At 39.4% G+C, this 20,137-nt stretch overlaps 1 protein-coding gene across 2 annotated transcripts in view; it reads left to right on the top strand.

Annotated features, from left to right (window-relative positions):
- The window catches only part of bmper (BMP binding endothelial regulator), a 36,449-nt gene that overhangs the window by 1,600 nt on the left and 14,712 nt on the right, over positions 1-20,137 (top strand). For both annotated transcript variants that reach the window (XM_075466086.1, XM_075466087.1), the window contains exons 2-3: positions 4,302-4,387; positions 16,607-16,706. In XM_075466086.1, the coding sequence (XP_075322201.1) occupies positions 4,302-4,387; positions 16,607-16,706 (186 nt within the window). The remainder of the gene's footprint in view (positions 1-4,301; positions 4,388-16,606; positions 16,707-20,137) is intronic.

A 20,137-nucleotide genomic window follows, 5' to 3' on the forward strand; every position in this document is an offset into this window, starting at 1 on the left:
AGCAGGCTGTAAAGAGTAAACAGTTTTCTTGAAGCAGTTCTAATTGAACAGCGCTACTCTGTCCTCTGTCCACAGTCTGTATGAGTTTAACACGCATCCTCTCCCACTTGCTCCCCTTTGACAGCCACATTGCATGGATATCGTTGTATGCCCTGCAGCGCCTTTGAGGAATGAGAATAGAAGCGGGGTGAATGAAAAGGGAATGAAAAGGGAATGAGGTGTTGCGGGCTGAGTGCGTCTTTCCTCTGGATAACACGAGGGACTGCACTTCTGCGTCTGAGCCGCTTTTACTGACCTGAATTGGCCCTGTGCGGAACAAGCGTTAGATTTAATTATAGTTATTTATTTGGTTTTCGTTCCCTTAACGGTCATTTGGAGGGTTTCCATGACGACAGTAGTTGAACTCGAGATAAATTTGTTTAAACCATAAAAAGGAGCAAAAACATCTGAATGAGAACAGAAGCTTTTAACACTAACATGGACTCCCTTATGACAAGAAAAGCCAGAAAAGACTTTATAAACATCTACCGGAGACTTGATAATAATTCAAATCTTAAGCGCTTTCCCTCCCTTGGCTTTTCTCTCTCTTCCTGAATCAACCAGGTTAACATGGGAATCAGTTGAGGGGGAAATCTGTGCCAGTTGGATCTTTCTCATCAAACACATGTGCCTGTTGGACATGCAACAGTGTTGGAAAACCTCTGAAAACTGACAACCTGTCTGCATCAGCTGAGGACGCTGCACATAATGATCCCTGCAGATCAGATTCCTCCACCCAGCATCCCAAATATGCACCGTATTATCTGCCTTGGTCTGAAGAGCCAGGCAACAAGTTACAGAGATGCGTGAGGCCTTAGACTCACACTGTGCCAGTGCAGCAGGTGGAGTGCCAGGTTATCCTGTTGGTGACAGGATTGTCTCCTCTGTGATCAGAACCACAGCGTTTGTTTGAATCTGCTTAGCTACATCTCCCCCTGCCTTACTACACTACGAATCTGAGGTTTCAGATGCCTTTATAAACACAGCGTTGTTAACCCTTGACCTTTGTCTCCAGTCAGAAGCTACAGCGAGTATCTGTCTGAGGGAAAACCTGTGTCAGTTTTTCAGAGTATGGTATGTTTTTTGTTTTTTCTTATTTGATAATTGATTGTTTGCTGCTTCCAGTTTCACCAAAGCTCCCTGATTTCACGGATCATTTAGAATATTTGACTTGAGCCAAGTCATAAAATGCATTCGACAGCAAGCTAAACCAAATGCTACATGTTTAAACTCCTTCATGAACCTTGAATACAGCAGTTCACATCAGTTAGGCCTTCACCTACAAAAGAGCTCTTGTCCTTCCGAAACACAGAGAAGCTTGAGATACATGTGCCCCCCCCCCTCCTGTGTGTTTGAACTGCTTACCTAAAGTGGAAGATAACAGTTTTTTTCTTTCAATGTGTTTCTTTGACCGTATTTACCCACAAATTAAACCACGAAACACATACAGTGCAAATAAGAAGCTAAAAGATTTGATATATCAGCAATGCCTCAGGTGCCTTTTTCTTTAAATGAAACTTTATCTGTTTTTTATTGATACTTATTTCAGAGCAAAGCCACTTGAAGCTAAAAATGTCAAGTCCAAGACCTGCTACTCCTGTATATGACATTTAGCTAACTCGCTTAATGAATTCAATCAGTGATTCACCAGACAATAATGAATTAAGGTTCTTTGGGGGGCTCTCAAATGGAAGCGACTGTCAGAGCCAGATCACCATTTCAAATAAGAGCAATTGCTAGCTGAAGAGAGGTCACAGCTCTGAGTCTCCTCCAGCTCCTGCCCTTTAAATGATTTTAAATTGCATTAACCCATTATTTTCTCCATCCTGTTTTGTCCTTTCCGCTGCTTTTTGCTTTGGGTAGTTTCAGGTCATTTGGTTTCCTTTTAATGTAAAAGCGGAGATTTTAATCTCCAGGGACGACCTGGTTACATCAAGGTTAAACAATGTAAATAATTTGCAGAGGTTTATGAGTTTGTAGGTTTGAAGGAAAGTGGTGCGATCAATGGAATCTTTGTATAAATCTGTGAGAATGAGACGAACATAGCAGCTGAAAAACAGAAAAGGAAGGGTTTTGTGTCAGAGCCTCACAGCCTCCCCTCCCTCTGCTCCCAACACTTACAGCCCTGCCAGTTTAATTATGCTCGAAGGTTGTAAATTTTACAGTGGTGGTGGAGTCGGCAGGGTTTGTCTGGTCTGCCTGAATCCACAGGCTGGTTTACTGTTGAACACAGAGGGACAAAACAGACGGCCCGACTCGCTCCTGGAAGGATCTATTTTCGACCTGAGGATTCTAAGTTTATTCCTGCAGACCTGAAAGCTTTAATTGTGGCAGTTTCTGACAAGAGCTATTGTTGATGTCGAAACAACACTTTTGAATCTTTTAAAAAGCCCATTTTCAATTGAGAGTGATAACAGTGCCAGATTTACAATTCAAATTCAGTCATTTTGGAATTGGAGGTTCTGCAGTCATCAGCAATCAGTTTTGTTTACCGAGTAACACGTGTCGTGGAGTTTATCAGCTCAGTAACAGGAAAAGAAAACTGCTCACCCAACTCTTTAAATACTGCATATCAGTCTTACTATAGTACTGTGTATCCCTTTGGATCATGAAGTGGGTTTAGAGAAAGGTCAATCCCTGACCTTTCAACATCATAACAAACTCAACTGTTTTTAGGTCAGAGGTCACAGTGCACTGATAGAAAATCAACCAAATGTTGCTCAAACATGCGTTGTCTTTCATTTTAAGTGTACAGCCTGTGCTAGGAACAGTTCTTGGATGAAGGTTAAATGATGGAGAAACAGTTTTATTCAGCCATAGGGTCGACACTGTAGACGTGCAGGACACATAAATAGAAAATAGGGAAGCAGTTTATTGCTCAAACATAGCGGTCAGTGGTGAGGATTTACATCCAAAGTCCCCACTGGAAAGCAGTTTCTTTAAAGAGAGTCAAAGCTACAGAGCCTCTTGGTGAAATTATTTAGAAAAATATTATTCCATTTGGAATGAGATGATTAATTTGTTGCCACGACTTAATAATGTTTGACCACAAGATGCAGAGTCTGTTGTTTACGCTGGGCCCTGTCTCCAACTGCTTGCTCAATGTGATTCATGTAAAGTGTGCTGAGATACTAATTTTTTTGAGGACTTGCACTAAACAGATTAAAGTTAAATGACATTTTTACTGGGATCACCACAGAGGCTGGAGCTGGTATAGCACACTTAGGCTTTGGATTAGATTATATTCTTTGCATAAATGTACAAAATTTTATCATTTGTCAAATATGCACTTAATTTAACAGCTTATAATGCACAAATGACAACGCGGAGTATATGCAACCCCAGGATAAGTTGGGAACCTCATTGGCCTGGGGTAGGAGGAGACCACCTGGCAGAAGGTGGATGCGTGGTAATTACCTCTAGAATGGGATGAATGCTAACAAGGACGATGCTCTTCAGGCATTTGCTACACATCAACCTGTAGCCTCGTCGTCTCCCAGGTCCATCCAGTTCCTGCTCGGTGGAGTCGACTACTTATCCAGTGTTTGCGTGCTGTTTATGATTCAACAAGCTCAGACATATTTACAGTCATTCCAACAACAAAAGCCTCCAGTCTGTTTGATCTAATACTGGAAGTCTTGGCTACACAACAACAAAGTCACGGCTACAACTTCATATCTCTTTCCCATCTGTGACTACCTGTCAATTCGTCGCCGTATGGTAATAGTTTTCCCATCACTCTCACCGTAGGGGGTGGGGGGCTCTGTATAAAACAGATGGGACAGATGAGTGAACATCAGAGCTTCAGTCCGGAGAGCTTTTCTTTCTGCTCCAGCTCTGAGAGCAGCAGGAACTGCTGGCTCTGAGATGTTGACATCTGTCTGCTTCTACCCATAAACCCATGTGTTTGGGGTCGTTTCCTGTGGTTGGTTCAGATTACATTTGCACTCGTAACAAACTGACCGACTCATGTTTTTAAGACTTGGGTTTGAATGTCGCTGCTCTTACCTGAACAGACAAAAATGAATACAAGAAAGGAAAATCTTAAGAAAATTCACACACGGTGCACTTATTAAAGGCTGGCTGATGTAGACCAGGTGTTATTGTTTTTTTATTATTTTGTTGATTTCAAAAGTGGATTGTGTCATCTGATCCTGACAGATGATTTGAGGTCACGTAAGCTGGCCGGAATCAGATGTTCAAACCTGTTTTTCTATTTTCAGTGCTCAACCTGAATCTCACTTTCTTCCTGTTCCCCACAGGGACCGAAGCCAGCTGCGAAAATGAAGGAGAGGTCCTCCATATCCCCAACATCACCGACAACCCCTGCATCACCTGCGTCTGTCTGGTAAGGACAGTTCCTCCTTCCCATCATCAGAGGCTGCAAATGTTACAGTTTATTTTAGGACACTGAGTTATTGGCTGCCATAGCTCAACTCCTCACCGTGTAACTGCTGCTTCAGGTTTTCCATCCTGATGAGATAAAATGACCTGTTTGAGCTCTGATAGCAATATTTGTAAAGCTGATGATAGAGCTTTGTGTGATGTTTCTTATCAGAAAGTTGTGAAAGAATTGTAACACTGTGGCGGGACTTTATAATGCAAGTCTTTGGCAGTATTTTGGGTCAGATGTGATGTTTGGATAATTTCATTTGATGGTAAAATTTGGCATCAAATCACTTCAGTAATCACTTTGAAATCTTGTTTGAAAACTGCAGAATTGGATGTGAGGCATCATTCTCTTCAAAAAAATGTGTTGTGGCACATGAAATAAAACTTGCAGGGTTTTTTTCTATGCAGAAGAGCACTGTACAATGCAACTTTTTTGCCATTTTCTCAAGATTTACCGCAAAGTTGCTGTTAAAAATAAAGTGGGGATTGTTTGTTTGAACAGACATGCCTGTCGTCACGGTGTCTTGGCTCGACCTGGCTGTTAAAAACCAGCCTACAAAACATTAGGGGACAACTCTTTCTTGGAACATGTGCACTTTGACCCCGGACTGCTCCACCCCACTCCTTTACAGCTGTAGACGTCTTTGTTTTAGGGGATGAGAATGGACCAGTGAGGCTTTTCTGTGTCACTGCTTTGACACTGACTGAAAGAGAGGCTTTGGCTTTTAAATGGTGTCACATGATCAGAGTTTGGTTTGCAGGAAACATGCTGGTGTGAACTTAGGGGATGTGTATTTAGAACACATCTTCCACACTTATGTATGTCTAATAAACTAGTCACACAGGTGATGTGATCAGCATAGGTCATCTAATAATAAAACAATGGTGTGTTGGGAAACCTTGGCATTCACGTGGATGTTACTTGACATCTGCCACTTACTGAAACATTGTTGGAGAGCAAGCACAGCTCCCCCATGGCAACAGCACTTCCTGATGGCAATGACATTCCCAAGCAGGATAGTGCTCCTCACTATCCAGCAAAAACGGCTCAGGAACAGTTTGAAGAGCATGGAGTTCAATATGTTGAGCCAGCCTCCAGAATCCCCAAGTAGCTTTCAGGCTTTTTGCCAAATCAGCCCAATTTATGGATGCCTCACTGACCAACTCACAGGACCCAAAGCTTTGTGCTGCCAGCATCCGGGTATTTAACACCCCAAGTAGTTGCACTTTCCACATCCAGGCTCCCGTGGGTCAGAGCTGGTGTTGCAACTCAAGGGAGGGTGACTGACAATTGGGTTTAAAGTAGTGATTTATTGATGTATATTTATTAGGCTGTCAAAGCTAATATACTGACGGTGCATAAATGCAATCTCACTTTATTGCCATTAAAACCTAACACCATTTACACAAGTGATTGTATTTTAGATTCATATTAATTTCATGTTCGCTGACTGTGTAAATTTAACAACAGCAACATTGTTTGCCGGCCACCATGTGAAAAAGGGAGAAAGAAATTCTATGAAAAAAAATCCCTATTCTTCCTAAATCAGGCAGTTTAGTTTCACCTGAGTAAATTCATCCAGCAGTATCACATGCCAACCAATCACACATCTGAAATCAACAGTGTAAAAAGGCAATTTTCTGTTTCCACAACCACTCGACCTCAAGGCCCGTGTGATATAAATTTCTCCATCCTCACCAGGCCAATAGGCTTCACCAGGTCCCTTTGCGGGTAAACCGTGTGCAGTCCAAATATTTATAACCATGCGGACTGAGCATGCTGACTATTTATGCATGTTAACCAATCTTCATTCAGAAAAAAACATATACTAGACTAAGAAGACCAGGAGCAGCAGAACGACATGGAAACCTGTTCTGAGGAGAGACTTTGCAGAGAATCAGCATCTTCCACACCCCTGCAGTGTACGGTAGACCAATAACATGTCAATGTATGGGACGCATCGGCACAGCTGACCCAAAAGGTTGTATGAATACAACCACATGCAAAATCTGCAGACTCACAAAATCGGTTTGTGTACATGGAAACGAAAAACATGTAGCCGTTCTTAGTCCTGATGATGGGTGTCAGTCTGCAATCTGCACCACTCAGCGAAAGATTATTTCTGATTGGCTGGTGGGATAAATCCTAATATAACTACAATATAACTGTGGTCATCCAGTGCTTTATTACACGCTTGTGTACAGCCATGTCTGTCATAGGTAGCCAGGTTGTAATTTCGTTTTGTGGAAAGTTTCCTTATTTGCGCTCTTTTTGAGTCAGATTGGAAGAGCAATTAAGACCACTCTTACAGTATGTTGGTAAACTGAAGATGAAGCCGCAGAAGCAGCTCGAAAACAAATGGAAACAACTAACCTCACTCTGAAAATATTGTAATTTTATTGTAGTTTTATGACTTTATGGAAACAATCCTTAAGGAACCTTATTTGCATATTTTTTTTAAAAAATGTCAAAATATTGGTAGTGGTAGTTAAGAATTAAAAACATCTCCGGTGACAACTTCAGACCAGATCCAACTGATCAGATCATCTGCCCACGTGACAAATTACTGTCAGGTTGTCTGTTCTGGAAAGTTCCAAAATGTCGGATGAATCCTTTCTGCCACCAGAAACTCGGTTTCAGAGACGGGGATCCCTGAATATACTTATTGAACCCCGGCTACTGTTGGGCTGTGTCACTGGCTCACTTGGCTGCTCTGAGGCTCCTATCCGCCCGAATACTGACTGAGCCGTCCCCTGTGTTATCATGCAGACATCAGCCAAAGCCCTGCTGAATGCTATCAGTCATCAGCAGGCAATGGCCGCTCTTTCATCTCTACTTTAACCCCTGCTATGCACACCCACATATCACCCCCACCTTGCGTGCACACACTCATAAACTTACATGCATTGAGGGCTCAGGCTTTATTGAATTTGGTCTTTGTTTATCCCCTAAAAACTTTTTAAACCTAGACATATGTGGCTTTTCTTGCCCTCTAGCTGTAATGCTTAACAATCGGACACCACATCATTCAAAGGTTCAATCACCTTTCTACAAATAATGTGCATGCCCAACAACTTTCTCTTTCTGTTTGTTTGCTTGTTTTATATGATAAGGAATTTATTGGCTGAAATATGAGTAAAAAATTGTACTGCTGAAAATGATTGGAAATTAAGTGGCAACATCTAGAGACATTTTGCCAGAGCATTATGTTAATAGTTTGTATTCTTTTTTTTTTTAACTTTCTGTGCAATGTTCTGGTCATTTGTCCCCCAAAAGATCATGTTTGCTTTAAATCCTGGTGAATAATGCTTTTGTGTTGGAGGTGATGCTGGTTTGTTTGTCAAAATTGTGCAAAAAAGCAGAAAACAAATAACATTACATCCTTACGTGTGCATGTCCCCAATATATTCTTTGTTCTACATTTCCAAAAAGACTCCTGTGTCACTGTGTCTTTGGGGGTTGGGGAGCCATCAGGGCTCCAGTGTCACTCATACATGGATCAGAAGAGGGGAAGGAGGGGGGGTTTCCTAAGTTGGTCCAGAGTACCTGTTAATGGCCCCGTGGGTATGGACACACACATATATACACACACAGAAGATCCATTGTGTGTGTCCGGCAGAGGCTGAGTGCTGCAGTGGGGCCAAGAGTGGATGTGGCTGACAGACTGATTGACAGGCGGTCGCCATGGCGATCTGTTATCTTGGAGGGAGTCAGTCCATCTTCGTCACACTCTTCATCGTCTCCGTCTATCTGTCTGTCCATCTCCATGTCTTTTTCCACTCTCTCATCTGCTCTTCCTCCCCTCCCTCACCCTCAGATTGGCTCCTTCTTTTTCCACTCCATCACTTGCTGCTGTTTCAGTTTTCTCTCACACCCACCAAATCTTGCATGGTGTGTGTGTGTGTGTGTGTCAGAGCGGGAGATGAGAATAAGCAAATGAGAATTTGCTTTAGTAGCTGTTAGAGCAGCTCATCTGCTCAGAAGTCAGAGTTTTCATCAGTAAATGAACCACCTGACCCCCTTCATACTGGCTGGTGCATTGGTTTGCTCATTTTCAATTCTTAGAAATAAAAAAAAAAAGATTTTAAGAAAACCAGATTCAGTAAATGTGATGAGATCATTTACTTTTTTAACTTTGTTGTCTGACCTCCCATTCAGACTGGTTGATTCCATTTCAAAATGTGCATATAGTTTCAAGTGCTCTGGACGATTCTGCAGAAGAGTCCTCACTAAATTTGTACCAAATCAGCCTGTGCTGTTTACTCTGTCACATGGCAACATTCATGTAACTGACACAAAAATGAATGTCCATATGACCCAAATCAGGGCAGTAAAATGAGACTCTGTATGTTTGTGCTGTAAACGCTGATTAGAGACTGCTTTGTGCAGAAAGGAAACGAAATCTCACATGACCTCTCGGCGTTAATACTTAATAGACAAATGTTGATGTAAGGAGTAATCTAATACATTGTGAAAAGTGAGGAGCTTTGATCAGCCTTAGACAAGTTGTTTTTCTTTTTTTTTTAAGTAAAGTCAGATCAAAGAGAATAAAAAGAGAGAAAACCTGACATCCATTATTTGGCTCATCCTATGGGGGCTTATGTGTTTGTCGAATAAGCCTCCGGTCTTTTACCCGAACATTAAGGATGTAAAAGTCCCAGCAGCAAATGAATTGATCAGACAAACATTCCATCTGAGCCCTGTGTGGAAGTTTTGGGTGAGATGTTTTACACTCAGTAGCTGTGATCGATCTGAGAGGAAGGTCAAAGGTTGTTTCTGCCTCAACACAAACAGTAGCTGATCAATACAGGAGTAGGGAGGTTTACCTGAAAACCCACCCGATAAGACTGAACCAACAGTAACTCTATTCTTCTTTGTTTCATTTCACTCTATCATATTACCCCACTGCTTATAAATCAAAATAAGTAATGGTGTCACTGACCATTTGTGGTACAAAATAAAAACACAATCTGTCCTTCTGTCTTCTCACACAGTGATAAGAAGTAACCGACAAATATAAAATCTCCACTATCCACAGTGTCGTACTGACTCCATGTCAGCTACGATAAAAAGCCACAAAAAATAAACTGAGGAATATGATTAACCAATTTAAATGTTATGGATTCAGTGTCTTTATGAGAAACAAGAACCCACCGCTGGAAGATGAGATTAATCCATTAGTTAATCAACAGAAATACATTTGCAACGACATAATTCGATTAATCATAATTTACTTGCAAATGCCAAATACCCATTCTTTGTATCTTATGAAATGTTAAGATTTGTCACTATTCCAAACTTAAATATCATTCTGTTTAAAACTGTTTAAAAGGGAATTATTATTTCTTTTCTTCCTTTTGACAGACATAAAAATGACTCTTAACCACTTTATTTAAAGTGTTTGATGTCAAGAAACTTCACATCTCTGCAAAACGCAGCCAGATGTTCAAAACTTTGTAGTAACATTAAACTGATTTCTCATCATCATCATCATCATCATCATCATCATCATCATCATCATCATCACAATATGAATAAAAAAAAAGAAAGGTGACTTTCAGTTGCAACCTAAGAGCCACCTCTCGGGTATTTTGTCTTGTCTTTTTAAGAAAATTGATGTAATATTACTTTAGATGCCACAATTGCTCAATTAGATATTCATTTTCAGACTTTACCAACTAACACTGTGAACTTTTTTTCAACATCTAGGGCATTTTTTTCAACATCTAGCAGAAATTCTGAAGTTCAAACATGCACAATCTTTTAGTCTGCATTTTGAATGAAACATATCTGAAATGATTGAGAAAGCTGTGATGGGATGTTCTGGTCTTAAAAGCAAATAGGTAACTAAAAGAATATATGAAAAATATTATATTTCTGTCAGACTGTATAGAATAACACCCTTTACTCTATTTAAAAGTAGATAAAACTATAAAACAATCTTAAATCTGCAGATGGGAGCCTTTGTCACCCCCTTCTGGCAATGAAAGTAATTACACAAACACAGTTCACCCGTGCTTTTAGCGTCTGCTTATGATAAGAAAAAGCCACACTGATGGTTATCTATTCCTGGAGTGTTTTTAAGACGTGATCCTTCATCTTTCTTAAGAAGAAATAGACCTTTAAGAGATGTTATTTTTTTTTTTTTTTTAACGCACACTTCATTGCTGGTTCCATGTGGGATGCCATCTTATCACAGGAAACACCAGCCTCGGACTTTCATCTTGTTTTTTTTTTTTGCTAAAGCAACGTCATACTCCCAGTTATTGTAGCCCACTCTATCTCTGTCCCAACAGTTGTTTCCCTCTGCAGCTCTCCCAGCATCAGACATTTCTGCACCTTATTTTAAACTCTGAAAAACTGAAAAAAAACCTGCAAAAAACTGCAATATAGTAAGAGATTTACTTTTTAACTGAATATATAATATAAATATTATCAAGCATATGTAAGTCCTGTACTCCAGCCCTAATGTCCCACAATATATTTAGTTATGTTTGTAAAATGAATATGACACCATCTCACTCATGCCACGCTGCCTTGCCTCCATGGTGCCTATTGTCACTCGTCCCTGACTACAACCAGTCTGGGCTGGGCCCAAGGGCATAAATGGGGCGCGCAGTGGTTCAGCAGATTCTCGAGTCCTGGGACGAAGCCTTATTTAAAGACTTGATTTTTAGACGTATTCATTAGGCTTCTTAAACCGGGACCTGAGTGCTAATTTCATACCATAAACATGTAAATGCGAGCTGGTATGACAATAACAGTTCCTTCTTCACTTGAATCCTTGAATCCTTGAATAAGGTGGGTATAAACTTGAGGGCTCTTCTCGTGTGTTGAAACAACCTGATCTCTCTATCTTTCACCATGTCTGAGGAAAAGCATGAAAAGTAGGAGGTGTGAGATGAAGGCTTTAATTTTGATGAAAGACGCAACATGAGGGGAAAGTAAAGAACGAAACAGGAGATGTTGATGATACTTAGGTCAGTGTAGCTCTTAAGAAGAAACTGGACAGACAGGAGTGGGAAAAGATAAAGAGAAACTGATGGATTAGGTAAAATCAGAGTGAAGATGAGGATGAGTAAAGAAACACTGGTTAGGAGATGCAGTTACATTGTTGCCTCCTTGTGGCAGAACATCCCTACTGGCAAAATTAAAGACCTTTTTTAAACACTGAAGATAAAGAAAAAGATTATTTTAAGACTTGGCTTATCTATTTTTATCTTAATCTTTTAATATATAGTTTTGATCAAGCTGTTGTTTTTGTGCTGTTGGATCTGATGAGCAGTAAATATGTGTACAAAGCATCATTTGTCAAAAAGAAATGCGCGTAATCAATGCATCACAATTACTTTTCAAAAACTGCACAGACAAAAGTGCATCTCTTATAATTGATCTAATGTGTAAAGTTGACCTTTTATTATTAGTCTGAAAAATAATGTTCAATCACATGATTTAAAAAAAAAAATGTTACTGTCTTAAAAAACTTTAAACTTAACCTTCAATAATCAAGTTAGTAAATGATTGAATTGGACTGATTGCATTTGAAAATACCCTGGATACAATCTTTTTGTCTCTGTGATATCTGGGGATTCGGCAGCTTAACTTGTAGGTCACTTAAAGAGGAACCACATGCCTCTTCCTCTACAGATTTTGTTTTTATTAGATGAAAACCTTGGATTCGGTACATTTTAACGATAAATCCCGGAAATGATTTGTCAGCCAGTTCACTCTGAAAATGATAGTAGTTGTGAAATAAAAGAGTTTAACTGGATGCTGGTTGAACAGAAATGTTTTCCCCGTTTGTGTTCCCCCAGACTCAAACACAAAGCCATTATCACACTTACTTTCTCTTTGTCTGACACTGGCACTCTTATGAGCATACCAGTGCTCTATTACTCTTTGTGTGTGTATGTCTGTATTGTGGGGGGTGGTTGTCATTCACTGCAACAGCCAGACGTCCAGTCAAGCGGCCTTGGTGCCGTGGTGGTATGTTGAGTGTTTATAAGGCGAGGTGACCCAGTGTGACCGTTGACCCCAACACAACGAGGGAAGCAGTGGAGTGGGTCACATGTACTAACACCACTTTGTGCTAATGGATAACAGGATAGAGAGAGCAAGGACATGACCTGCAAGTTTATTTGACCAAATTGTCCTTCAGACTTTAAAGGGCCATTCCAGGGCGGTTTTATGCGTTTTTGTCAGGTCACATATAGATGCGTCCACCTAGAATTTCCTCTCCCAGTGAAAGGCCAATCAATTTTCAGCCTATGCATGTTTTCAAGTCTGTGTGGAAGTTTTACAAAGTGTCATACAATTGGTTAATTGTATGTAGTGGTTACATCTTCAAAACATTTTTTCATTGCAATATGTTGAATAAGTAATGTGATAAACCAAAGCATGTTTGTGCTTTTATCCATAGCTTTAAATTGAAGATAGTACTTTAAAACATTCTGGTTGCTGTGTGGTTTCCCTTATTTTCTGAGTCACATAGTAAAACACTATCGTTTTCCTTTCTTTTGTTTTTAATGTTTAATCCAAATTTGAATGAAAAAAAAACACATTTTTTTTTTTAGATTTTTTTTAGACGACTCCACCGCTTTATGGCACAACTTGCTTTCCAGTGGTGGTGTCTGATGTGTGCTGCCATCTGACAAAAAAAAAAAAAAAAAATATGTGAATGACAGCAGCTTTATTAGTATCAACCTACATTCATCGTTTTACTCTTTCAGCATAAAGATGCAATAAGATGGAACACATGGAGCATGTGCAGAGCACCCAGACCCATTTGATTCTAGTTGAGCATATACATGCAGAGTGAATCAATCCCCAATACATTATGTGTTGGTCTGGTTTTAAGAAGCTCAATGTTGCACAATTTCGGTCAGACGAACATCTTTACATGTGTTCTGAAAGTCTGGTTTTGGTTGGACTTAAACAATCATTTGTTTATTGTGTGCTTAGGTTTTTAGCTTTGCAGTCTGCATAGAAATGTTGTGGTTCCCACATGCAACACCCCCAGAACATGTGTAGAACATTCCAGGACTGCAGTGCATCAGTAAAAAACGGCTTTATTTTTGACAGGTAGCTGGCATCCAGTAGCCTAAAATTAGGTAACGTTCAAGGCTTACGTTAAGCCATTCAGCAACGTTCAATGCTTTTAACTCTACTAATAGTCAAAGCATTAGATTTTCTTCATTTAAGGACTTCTGGAGAAGGAGAGTAACCAAATCCGTATAAAATTATTAGATTTAATGTGTAATGCTCCATGATATTTCATGTGAAAGGGTAGATGTATGTATGTGCTTCTTGCTTAATAGTTTCATATAAACATCCAGCCTCTTGATCTGGTGGCTCTTTTCTCTTTTCTCCTCGCTTTCACACCAGTCTCCCATATTTCCTATTCATTAATCTTCCTTCATACTTCAATAACATCTTTGCCTTGAAGGGAGTCGAACAAACATTTTTACGACAACAGTCATACAGATCCTAAGCTCTGCATCTTCTGCTTCTTATTTGAAGCCAAATACACATTCGTCTCAAAGGTTAAAACTGTAAGTCTTTGACTCTCTTTGAAAAAAATACAGACTACATCTCTTATCTACCATTCCATGTGCCTGTTTCCCAGCATTGTGCAACTTTTTCCTGTTCTGTGGTGTTCATTTGGCCAAATTCCCACCCTTTAGGTCTGGAATATCTACAGGTTTGACAGAAAGCTCTCATGGTAAAATGGAAGAGAAGAAATCACACACTGGTTAACTTTACATAGCTTTTACATATTAAATGCTATGGTCACTAAACAGTAATTTAGCCTGATACCGTCTCACTCCTAAGTTGTATCAGATCAATTTCACCAGAATATCAGCTATAATTTGTGTTTTTCTGGTATTTATCTCTTTTTATGTCCTTCCTCTGACTTATTACACTTCCTCTCAGCCCTCTTTTCATCTCTGTTCCTCTCCTCCCTCCTCTTCTTTCATGACATCATCTCTCCTCAGTGTGGTTGGGGTTTAGTTGGAGCGCTGCTGCTATATTAAACCATCCCGATTTATTTTCGCCCTCCTTTGATCCGTCCTTGTTAGAGCCGCCTGCCGCAGTGCCACACGGTCCACGGGACCTGCCAGCCTCCACTTTATAAACCCTCCTAGTGTGTAAAATAAAACACACTCAGCATGTGGACAAAATCAGCAATAAAGGCAGGGTGTGAAAGTCGAGTGAATTAAAAAACACAGATTCTGTTGAGTCCCACAGTGCAGTTAGTGGTAATGACAGACACATTGTGCAGTGTTTCTGAAGGCGACGGGAGGATTGTTGAGTTGGTGTGAAAATTCACAGCTCTGATGTGAGTCACATTTTATTTCTCAGGCTGCAAACTCCAAACCTGTGATGGAGTTGATACCAGAGCACTGAGTTGGTTTTGAGTTGATAGTTGTTAGAACTGATATAGCAGTTGGATGACAGGTGAAACATCAAGAACCAAAAAGTATTCTGACAATCTTAACAGCCCTGAACTAGTTCAATTTAACACCAAATACATCTGTATCCTTTGCAGAGCTGCTGATACGGTGATATCCTCTTTGTCCTTAAAGGAAGTAGCTGATGATGTTGTTTTACCATCAAATTACTAAAACCCTTCTTGAAGAGACTAAAATCATGTGTTTTCAATTCGGAAACAAAATTGGACAGCTCTTTTCTCCACATGACTATTGTAATCATTAAATCTATTACTATATACTGTCCCACTTGTCTACAACATTGTTGTACTATTGATAGATGTTTGTTCTAAATTTTAAACGTCCATCCCTGCATCTGTGATCTTACCCAATTATATCCAATTCTTTTCCCCATTTCTGTTTTACACGTAAACATTTCCTTTTCTCTCCATCAGATGCAGACTGTAATTTAGTTTTAGCGAAGAAAACTTTCATTTCAGTTCCTTTATGAATCAATACAACCACTTTCTGGTGTCCCACTGAGCAAAGCACAGCTGCAGATTTTTTTAAACTTGTTTTTCTCAGGAGCGCCATCATTTTTCTCTTTCACTTCTGAAACAGACCTTTGGGTTCCCTTAAGGACAGACTTGATTAGAGAAAAGAGAAAGGGAAAAAAAGCTGTTTAGGGCTAGATTGTGTAAATAGGAGAAAGTGCTGTGATGAGTTTCCGATCCAAATACTCCATCAGTTATGGCTCTGAGTGTGTTGATGTGCTGTTTTAATGAGGGATGAAACCAAAACTTGTGCATTGGTGCGGCAAGAAATTGAAGAAGTAGAACTGAATTACAGCGCAAGTCTTATTCTTTAATTACCACATTGCATTTTAATGTAAACTGTAAATAAGGTGGCTTTGTATAGACGTCATTGTTGATTTCATTATAGTTCACTGTAGTCATCTGTGTGAGTTTAGTGTTTTTTCTCTTTGAGCTCAAAGCTGGGTAGATTATATTGAAGGAATCTTCCTTCTGATGCATCATATTTGTCTATAATTAACCTTTAATTGCATCTGGAGAGCACTAAACGTGTGTGACAAAAGGAAATAAGGTGTTAGCAGGATATCATTTTATTGTTGGTTTCTGTCTTCTCAGGTGTCATTCATAATAAGAAAACATGTAAAAGAAATCTAAGAATTATGTTGTCTTCATGCTACAAATCAAGACATCAAATTTGATCATGTCAGGGTAAGAGAAAATGAACACTGATTAATTCATTTTGGGGTTTATTACCTTGAACAATGGGCTTTAGCATCTTGAGGCATCCATATAAGTTTGCCTCTCCTGGCAGTTTGAAGCTGTCTTTACTAAGTGTCACTTCAGATGCTGTCGGCCTTTCAGGAATCTTTTTCTCTTGTGAAAATCCTGACTTGGCATTGGACAAGTCTATGTAAAACTGGGAAACTGATGTACAAGAACACGCTGTAGCGTTCTTGTTAATCTTCAATAGTAATGGAAGCTGACAGAAGTTTAAGGAATGAATTAGTTCCGTAAACTTCTATTTTCTAAATAAAAAAAGTGACTGAATTATACAATGTTTTAATTTCCACAGGGAGATATAACATACAGAGTAAATGATGAGACGGTGAAAATGGGAATCTGATATAGATTAAAGTTGAAGTTTTTACAAAGTTTGGAGGGAAATTCCATTTACAGATCAGTGCTGTGTGCCCTCTGTCTGTCTCACGCAGGATGGGAAAGCAGACTGTAAACAGGAAAAATGCCTGCTTGTCTCTGAAGACTGTGCTCTGGTGGTGAAGCAGACTGGAGCCTGCTGTGAGAGGTGTAAAGGTAAGACAGACAGGTGGACAGACTGACACAGGATGCCTGTTTTTCTTTGTTTTTGATCATGATATTACCCTATGTCAACAGTCAGATGTTTTATTGACGGGCTGTGGTAGCTGCAGCTGTGCAGCACTAATAGGGGACTGTAATAACGCAGAAACATAAAGATGCTAACCAGAGTCTCCCAGTGCACACACACACACTCTTCAGGGACCACTTTAATGCATTATATCTAAACATCCAGGCCTAAATATGACCTGTGGGAGTGAATTTGGGATTATTTGCCTTACGTAAAGGCACATACACACAGATGCAGTGTGTGGAGACAGTTTGGCTGCTGAAGGGGTTCACCGTTGGGTTTACGGGCAACAGAAATACAGCTGCTTTATGAGCCATAAACTTTTCAATATATCCACATTCCTCATCATCCTCCTCTGTGACAGCTTTTATTTACTCTTACACATGCGGGGGTATATATTAAAACCCACACTCCACATGAGCAACATCATCCTGATTATTTGTTTTAAAGCAAACAGAGTCTCTACGAGGACTGATAGAAAACAATTACTAGGCTGACATGACAAAAAAACAAACAGATATGTATGTATTTAGACATGTCAGATGTACTTTCGTGTTTTTGCAGTTACAGCATATTACCCATGTTGAAATAATCCCAGACCTATCCCTAAATTTGAATTATATCTGCACGGTGTTGTAAAGATCAACATAACTTACGCAACTCTGTACCCTTTATTCACAAAAGTATGTATCCATTGTTGCTTTTCATTATGCCTACTCCATTTTATTGCATCTAAACTCCATCCACTGAGGATGTGAGAAAGAGATGCAAGGATGGCGGAGCCAAAACAGCCCAACAATTAATCTTTGGTTCCTTTGTGTCACCTGAAGCGATGTCAAAATGAATGCCAAGTGTGTGCTGGCTTTATGCACTACCCAACTTAATAAAAGACTCCCTTATAGGATACACCTGTGCCTCCTCGTTCAGCTGAGAGCGGGAGGATTTACAAGTCTTGGGAGTATGTGATGCAGCACAAGTTAGAGGAATGAAAAACAGCCCATTACAAGAACCAGATGATGGGAATCGATTCATTAGTTTAAATCAATTAACTGGCTCTTAAAAGTGTGAATATGTAGTTTAAATCTCTTTTTGTCAGTAATAATGATAGTGCAGACTCTAAAATCCTCACAGTGATAAATATAACTTTTTCAAAGGGATGCATCGCACCACTTACAGTATGGCAAGTTTCAAGTTATTCGTATGGTTCCTTAGAATCATCTTAATGAGGCAATACTAAAAAATGGTCACCAAAATAACAAAAGGATACAAAAAAAAAGAAGAAAGAACTCTTAATTTGTTTGTTCTGCATGAAATAACATAAAATGTCAGTGTTTTACATTTTTGACATGCTTTTAATTTGACAAGCTTTTGGCCAATAAGTATCCAGAAGCAACTGGAGGACCAGAATCTCCTACACTGGCTTCCCCCCTCAAACTCTAAAATAAACCCAAAAGACCCTTAAAAGTCCTCACTTTGGAAGAGGCTGGCCCTGTACTTATGAGGCCATGTGGCTCCATGGAAATATAAAAACACAGACACCTACTCCCCAGCTCTCAGCAGGGGCGCGGTCCTTTTGTTTGCAGTTTGCCGTTTTATGACGCAGCACTTCGTTAAGAGAGATGGAATATGTTCAGCTCACAGAAACCCCCATGTTGCCACGGCAGCCCGTGTTAGTTTGTTGTTGTGTGGTTGACTTGTGGTAACTGTAACCAAATTTAGGACCCCTCCGTGTCTTTGCTTTGGAAAAACACACTGATTTCTACTTGACATATTAGTGTTTTTTTCACTTTTTAATGAAATCATACTTCCAGTGAAAGAGAATCGCAGTCAGATGACATCAGTTTATTAAGAAAAGTTTATACATGCAGCAGTGTAACAAGAGTCCAGTTTAAATAGAGTAATAAATAAATTAAAACTTTGAAAAGGGTTTCAAGAAACTATTTAACACAAAGAAAAAGTCCCTTCATTACGTTTACAAGTAAATTATTTGAGAGAGATTTGTGCCTAATAAACTAAAAAAAGAAATTAAAAAAAGAATAGAATAGCACAAGATTTCAGACTTGGCAGTCTTAGTTAACTCTACTACTCACATATTGTTCCTGGTCAAGTCCTGTGTAATGTGGTCAAATTTAAAACTGTCATTAATAAGTCAAAATACATTTATATTTTGTCATATGCAGTAAAGTTAACTTAAACCCCATGGAATGTCAGTATTTTACAATTACAATAAACTGTTATGATCAAATAAGCATGAATACTTATATAAAAACTAGGAGAAAAAATAAGCTGTTTCTCATAAGACTGTAAAAACTTGCTATTCTGCTTCTTGTGTCCTGAACAAACAACCTTACAACCATCAAATTCTGATCAAAATATTGCTGCGTTGATTAGTACACTGTGGCTTGTGACATTACCCTTTTAAAACACTTTAAAGTAGTGAGAAATGTACAAATAAGTGCATAGATCTAGATAACTCTTATAAAACTACTGATGCTTGAGTAAAAAGCTTAACTCGTCTTCATCGTGTAATAAAAAGCTGGCGTTTTACATTCCTTTGCTGAGTGCTTTTGCTTTTTGTTGCATGTTTCTGCCCATCACTCGCACCTCCTGTTTAAATTTCTTTTCAATAAATAGTGTCTCTTGTTTACAGAGCAAAAGTGACCTCCAAACTGATCCCAAAATCAGACCCAAAATAATACAGAAACACAGATACATAACCTCACAACACAATTTCAAATTCATCCAGAGATATTGACAAAGCTCTCTTGCTGGATGGAGAAGGATATGTTGTCAATTCAATCTATGTTAGTGAGTGTATGAACAGGATATGAGTCTCTATGGGATCTCTTGCAATCTAATCTCATCTTTTTTTTTCTCTAAAATACTTTATGTCCCCCTGCAGCATTGATAGAGTACAAGAGGGTTTGGTTTACGAAGACGAAAGTAGATCAATGGCTGTGATCAGGTTACATCGCATGGAAAGTTAAGCATTGATCCGATCCCGGTTACTGTAAATGAGATGAAATAAATAGGCTCTTCATTCAGGGATGAGTGGACAGTGGTCGACAGCTCAGTGGCTGTGACTTACAAAGAAGCTGTTATGTACAATTCTTCCTTTTGGCCCTTAAAGTGGCCCGACCCCTCTGTTTTGCAGAGTTACGGTGCCCCTTTCCTTTTAGGGATGAGGAGTAGTGGTCATCTGGCCGATCAGTTTGGGCACGAGGTGCCATTCGGTTAACTAAATGACAACAACTCTTTGAAAAGAAGCACCTTAGCTCTGCAATATGGAGTTGTGACGTGGAGATGAGTCAACATTCACAGATTTTTATATCAAGTTCAAGGGGTTTATACATCCACA

This window comes from Odontesthes bonariensis, chromosome 5 (assembly GCF_027942865.1).
Source record: "Odontesthes bonariensis isolate fOdoBon6 chromosome 5, fOdoBon6.hap1, whole genome shotgun sequence".
Taxonomy (NCBI): Eukaryota; Metazoa; Chordata; class Actinopteri; order Atheriniformes; family Atherinopsidae; genus Odontesthes; species Odontesthes bonariensis.